The sequence below is a fragment of the Nicotiana sylvestris genome, chromosome 10 (genome assembly GCF_000393655.2).
Source record: "Nicotiana sylvestris chromosome 10, ASM39365v2, whole genome shotgun sequence".
Lineage (NCBI taxonomy): Eukaryota > Viridiplantae > Streptophyta > Magnoliopsida > Solanales > Solanaceae > Nicotiana > Nicotiana sylvestris.
In genome coordinates this window covers 167,112,946-167,119,304 of record NC_091066.1, presented here as the reverse complement: position 1 = coordinate 167,119,304, position 6,359 = coordinate 167,112,946, and the positions used below count along the sequence as shown (strand labels likewise).

Below are 6,359 nucleotides of genomic sequence, written 5' to 3'. Positions count from 1 at the left end.
AGTATGGCCCATAGTAGTGGCCTTTAGCTTGAGTCTGTCTACTCCGCCGAGCTTCATCGTCGTCGAAGCAAAGCTGTATCTCTCAGGTACTGTTTAATCCCTCTCTCCGTTCAATTTTTTAAAATTATTTATAACTTTTTATATTAAAATCTGAATCGATTTTATTTTCAGTATTTGCATATATTTTCCCCTTATTATGTCGCTAGGCGCATATTTGTGGCGGCAGACAATTAGGATATTCGTTTATTTAATCATTTCTTTAGAATTTGTTAATATTTGCCTTAATTTTTAAGGTCTAAATAAATTTAGGAATTTACGAGTATAATTGAGGTTTTTTCTTTTTTAAAGTATCGGAAGGCTGATTAACACGAAAATATCTTACTCAGATATTTGCATTTTTTTTTTTTTTTTTTTTTTTGTATATGTGGATATTGAAATTAACATTTTCAATTAATTAACTAATTGATTTCACTTAGTAGGAGAGTACAGTTTTAGTAGTCTGAGGAATTTAATTAGCATCTGTGCTTTTTATTTTTTAGGAATTTGATTAAGGTAAATACTTATCCAAATCGAGTGTTTACACTAATCTAAGTAATTTAACTTTACCAGTTAAAAATAATAGCAAGTGTTCAATTTCTTTCATTAAATTCCCCCTGAGAAAGTTTCCATACCCATCAATCGTTCGGGTTTTAGGTTGTCGCTTTGCAAGCAATGTGCATTTCACTCATAGATCGCATATATGTGTATTTTGGCTTCCGATTTATCATATATGATTTGTACTTGGGTCATCACTACATTGTCTAGAAAACGATTTTCCTAAGCATCTTTTCAATGCATGATTGTTTTTGGGATAGTTTTAAATCCAATGATTTTGTTCTAAAAAAGGTTAATGAATACAACTAGAACAATTAAAACTCAACCGAAGTAGTTTGGGTTGGCTATATGGATCATCGCTATCTATTTTGGTTCATTTGAACGTGTTTCATTCCAATATTCAATAATTTAAGTTCCCTAACACTAGAAATTCTCTAAATGTTCTATTGACATACAAATCTTTACGAAGATAAAAGATACTCCTAGTATACATTGGACATAATATGAACTACCAACATCCCCAAGCCTTTCTTTTAATGAAAACATCACTTGTTGCATGTATTGATCTTTTTCTACCATTCTAATTCATTTTTTGCTAAAGTCTATGTGGATGTCAAGAGATTGTAAGTATTTCAGAACAACTTCCTATCCTACGAGACACTACCAACCTTTTCTCATTTTGTCTCTTGTGTGTGCTAGTTGTACCTTCTTTCTGATGTGATCATTTCTGATGTTGTATAACCATATTTCTATCTTAACATCTGTACTTGCGCGATACTTGCGTTGTGGATATGTTGGGGATAAGAGGCTCCAACCTTAGGGGCTCCTTGTTCACTTCTTTAAGACATTGTTAGTTTTACAACTGTTCTCTGCAACTTGCCTTTCATTTAGGTAGGTATCTTCCAATTGCATAACACTCCTGTAGTACTTCTCCAATTCAACAATTTTGCTTATTTGTAAGTGTTACATCCTCATCATTAGACATCTGAATTGTCTGCATTTAGGCACTTCAATCCGTCTAATCTCACCTCAATTTCGTTTTGCTTATGCTTTGGACGTGCAGTGCGTATATTCTGTTTCATGTCTATTTATCCTAAAACCATTACCATCTATATTGTTTTTCCATAGTTGAAGCTCTTAGTTGACACTCAGACTAATCTCATTGATTAACAAAATATCATTTGCAAATAACATACACCAAGAGATTTCAAGATTATTAGGTAGTTCTTTCATTTCTAGGGTTAATACAAGTACATTCTCAATATAATACCTGGTGTGGGCCCACAATTATGAGAAACTTCCTTGTATTCCTTAATTACTGCTCTCACGCTTGTGTCGACTGCTCCGTGAATATGCTTTATAACATCTATATATTTGATATGTATTCATTTCTTCTCCATCACCCATCAAAAGGCTTTTCTTGACGATCTATCATACGCTCTTTCTTTCTTTTTAAGCAAATATATTGCCTCTATTGTACATATACTAGCCATAAATCCAAATTTGTTTTATGTCATCTGAAACGGTGGCTAAGCCTATGCTTTATCACTCTTGTATTGTTAGCGCGCTCTTGTATATAATATCTTCTTTTTCTCCTCAGCTTTTTTATTCAAAGTGCTGAACTTTATTATTTTTCTTCATTGATTTTTCATAGTTATGGCTGGTAGAAATCGTATGCCCCGTCAACCTGATAACTTCCGAGGATTCCGTGATGGGCCACCACCACGGGTCATTATGCAGCGAGGACCTGGGCCCCTCCCTCCTCACCCTGCAGCCCTTGAAGAGGAACTAGAAATCCAGCATAGGGATATGCAAAGAATTCTTGGCGAAAACAGACATGTGATTGATGAGAATGTGATGCTTGAAAGGGAATTATCTGCTGTAAAAGATGAAATGCATAGATTAAGTCAGGTCATTCCCAAAATGCGTGCTGATAATGAGGCGCAAGTAAGGGAGTATATTGACAGAGGAATGAGGTTAGAAGCTGATCTTCGAGCTACTGAGCCTCTGAGGTTAGAGGTAATCCAATTGAAAGCTGAAGCGCAGAAGTTAACTGCTGTACAGAAAGAATTATCTGCCCAAGTTCAAGCTCTTACAAAGGATTCTAACCGACTACAAACTGAGAATAAGCAATTATCAGCTATAAAAACTGATATTGATAAAATGCGCAAAGAGTTGATGGAAGCAAGGTATGGAGTTAAAACTTTTTCTCCAAAAGAAAAAGATGAAAAAAATGCAATACTTTGTTATTATGGTTATCAGGTGTCATGATCCTCATTCTTTACAATTGAGAACGTATGTGATGGCTAACTCGTAGAACTTCTCGGTTTGACTATTCAATTTGATGATGAAATTGCAGGAGACAATTTGAATATGAGAAGAAGGCAAATACAGAACTGGTGGAACAAAATCAATCTATGGAGAAGAATCTCATTTCAATGGCTCGTGAAATAGAAAAGCTGCGAGCAGAGAAAGTTGGACGGGGCCTTGGTAAGTTCTCTATCTCCTTTCATATCTGTTTTTCTGATGTAAACTTTCGACCCGTGGAAAAATCTTAGTTTATGTTTTCTCTATTTGATTTAGGTGTAGGAGCTTATGGCGTGATGAACGGAAGCCCTGAGATGAGATATCCTGGCGGTGCATATGGTGATCCATACAGTGCCGGTGGTTGGGGTTCCTATGACAATCGTGGTCCTCCCCGACGTTGAGTCCCTATGTTAAAATGTGACAGCACTTGAAGATAAATGTAATGTGAGGTTTTCTTCCTATTTAGAAATGTAACTTAAACCCTTATGAAACAAATATGCTCTGAAACCAAGATTTGCCGATTGAACCTTGAGATTGAGAAAACATCTTTATGATCTCGGCTTGTGATTCAATTGCCATGTATTTAGCTATTGAGCCTCAAAGTTTATGTTTTTATGTGATCGCAACAACAAAAAGAAAGTTTGAATTTTCTACGGAAGCCGGCTCGAAATATTTGATCTTAGGTGCATTTCCCTATGGAATATTACTGTTTGGGTAGGACCGGACAACTACCGATATGTGTTAATATTTTTTCTTAGAATGTTCTTAAGAAATATCTATCTACCTATTTATATCGTAAACTAGCTGATCGGGTATTACTTAGATGTGAAACTTGTAGTGCGAAATAGAAGGGACTAGTTCCTAGAGAGATTCCCCTTGGTCTAATTCTATGCCTTGGGACTAGTTCCTAGAGAGATTCCCCTTGGTCTAATTCTATGCCTTGTGACGAAAGGGGAGTCCGGCGTGGCGTAAAGTGAAGATTGGTTGTCTTTGGTAATGTCTCAAGAATGTGATTGTTTCATACAATTTCTTGCAGTCCAATTAGAAGTAATCTCAAGATAGGTTAGCTCAAAATTCAAAGCTGTGACTTCCCTTTGTATTTGATGGCAAGACAACAATATTTGCCACAGAAACGTTCACTTTATATTGGGTACAAGTGCAACATAAAACCAAGGTTTTTCTCCTAGAGCTTTACTACTTCAGGGATGTAAACTGGGTATTTGTGGATACAATCAGACCAAGGTCCATCACTTAGATTCTTGATTGTCTTGTTACACTTCCAAACAGCACTGTTACACTTAAATCCACTCCCAAATGCAATCTGCCAAATCCTGTCACCTTCCTTCATCCGTCCCTTAGCTTCAATATAACTCAGTACATACCACAACGACGAAGAAGACGTGTTTCCAAATCTGTGCAGTGTCATTCGTGATGCCTCAACGTGTTCTGCAGATAGCTGCAAGTTCTTCTGCAGTTCATCGATCACTGCTCTACCACCAGCATGAATGCAAAAGTGTTCAAACGCTTGTTTGAAATCTGGAATATATGGTTTTAGTTTCAGGTTAAAGACTTTTCGGCCAATGAGTGAAAAGAGAAAGAGAAGTTGTTCTGATGGAGGAAGAACAAGAGGTCCAATTGTTGTTATATTAGATTTTAAGGCTTCCCCTGCTATAGCCATAAGGTCTTTTGACAAAGAAATTCCTGCTTTCCCTTCTGAATCTTCTACTTCAAACACACAACGGTAAGATTTGTCGTCTGCTCCTTTGTGGGTTCTCACCACATGTAGCAACTTGTACTTGGCTCGCCATTGATCTGCCCATTTGTTTGATAAAAGAATGGCAGCACCACCCATTCTGAACAGACAATTAGGGAGTAGCATTGATCTATCTTTGCCTCTGTAGTAATTTGGTGTGATGATTTCTGTGTTAACAACAACAGCTTTCGATTTTGGATAGACTTGGAGAAGATCACGAGCTAAATCAATGGAGATTAGCCCTGCACTACACCCCATTCCTGAGAGATTAAAGCTCTTAATGTTGTCTCTCATTTTGTACTTATTAATCACCATTGCTGATAAAGATGGCGTTGGCGAAAAAAGGCTGCAATTGACAATAAGAATGTCAATGTCTTTAGGTTTAACTCCTGTTTTCTTGAAGAGAGAATCCATTGCTGAAAATATCACCATTTCAGCTTCTTTTCTTGCAGATTCCATATTAGGTGCAGGTGGTATATAATGAATTGCTGGTGGAAGACATGTTTCTTCTCCTAAACCAGACCTCTCAAGAATTCTCATTTGGAATTCAACACTCTTTGGTTCTGAGCTAAGTATAAGTCTTGAATGTTCCATGAAAGTTGAAAATGGAACGCGGCAGGAAACAGGCGGCTTGTCACATGAATAATCGATGAGATAAACCCCTCGAGGCCTTAACATGAAGTATAATATGGACACAAAGATGATAAGGAAAGATGAACAGAGTATTTTGATGAAATCAAACTGAATGGAATTCCAAAGATTGAAGATTTCCTCAGGACCTAATTGAATGGCTTGAACAAGAACCAAAGCCATTGTGGGCACCAATAGACATGTCAAGAAGTTGTTAACAAGATATTGGTAGCCAAGTTTTACATACTTGAGTTTAAGTGAAATGGGAAATTGAGATGATCTTTGAGGCATATTTGTCAATTGTCTTAAAGTGGAAAAATTAAAAGAAAAATCATTACAGTACTAAATAAACAAGAATTAGAGATGGACAAATTCTGTAGCTAAACAGAAAAATGATCGCTAATCCTATTCAGCGATGGATTATCGACATATTATCATGAAACTTTGTTAGCTACTAGCGATTTAGCGACAGATTATCGACGAAATTCATAGCTAAATTCTCTCTCCTTTTTTTTTTTTTTTTGTAGTGAATAAAGATCAATTATGAAAGTTTAACATGCTGGTAGTATACAAGGAAAGTGAAAGGATATATAGGAGACATTTTAAAGACTAAAGGATGTTAGAAATAAGTATAGGTCATACCTTACCCAACGCTCACTCTTTAGGTCTTGCCTATTTTAGTACATCTAAGTCTTTAAGTCCACATAAAATTAAAACATTGTCAAGTTTGTTTAGACTAAAGTTGCTTGTTTTTAGTATACTCAGGAAGTATGTAGAATTGCCCTATTTGGAGATTAGAATGACAAAAGTAGAAAGTGTTTCAATTCATGGCAATCTGAAGTTTACCTAATTAGGGACAGATGTGTTTCTCTTTTACGGTCAGACCTCTCTATGACAACGTTTCTATATAACAACAATTCAATATAAAAGCCAAAGTTTTTTGGAATCAAGTTTTATATTATGTTATAATGTATGTCCTTTATAACAACACTTTACTATAGCGGCCAAAATATATCGGAACAAAAGAGACTGTTATAGAAATGTTTGACTGTATCACTTTCGTTTCATTTGATGT

General features: G+C 35.9%; 2 protein-coding genes across 2 annotated transcripts; one reads left to right on the top strand and one right to left on the bottom strand.

The window, feature by feature from the left end:
• LOC104227208 (protein FLX-like 3) lies at positions 1–3,473 on the top strand. The gene is made up of 4 exons (XM_009779403.2): positions 1–86; positions 2,249–2,783; positions 2,954–3,084; positions 3,178–3,473. Exons 2-4 carry the CDS (start codon positions 2,251–2,253, stop codon positions 3,300–3,302), a joined length of 789 nt encoding a protein of 262 aa, XP_009777705.1. The 5' UTR covers positions 1–86; positions 2,249–2,250; the 3' UTR covers positions 3,303–3,473.
• Positions 3,474–3,987: 514 nt separating this feature from the next.
• On the bottom strand, positions 3,988–5,801 carry LOC104227206 (3-ketoacyl-CoA synthase 6-like). The gene has a single exon (XM_009779402.2). It carries the CDS (start codon positions 5,573–5,575, stop codon positions 4,085–4,087), a length of 1,491 nt encoding a protein of 496 aa, XP_009777704.1. The 5' UTR covers positions 5,576–5,801; the 3' UTR covers positions 3,988–4,084.
• Positions 5,802–6,359: the final 558 nt, after the last annotated feature.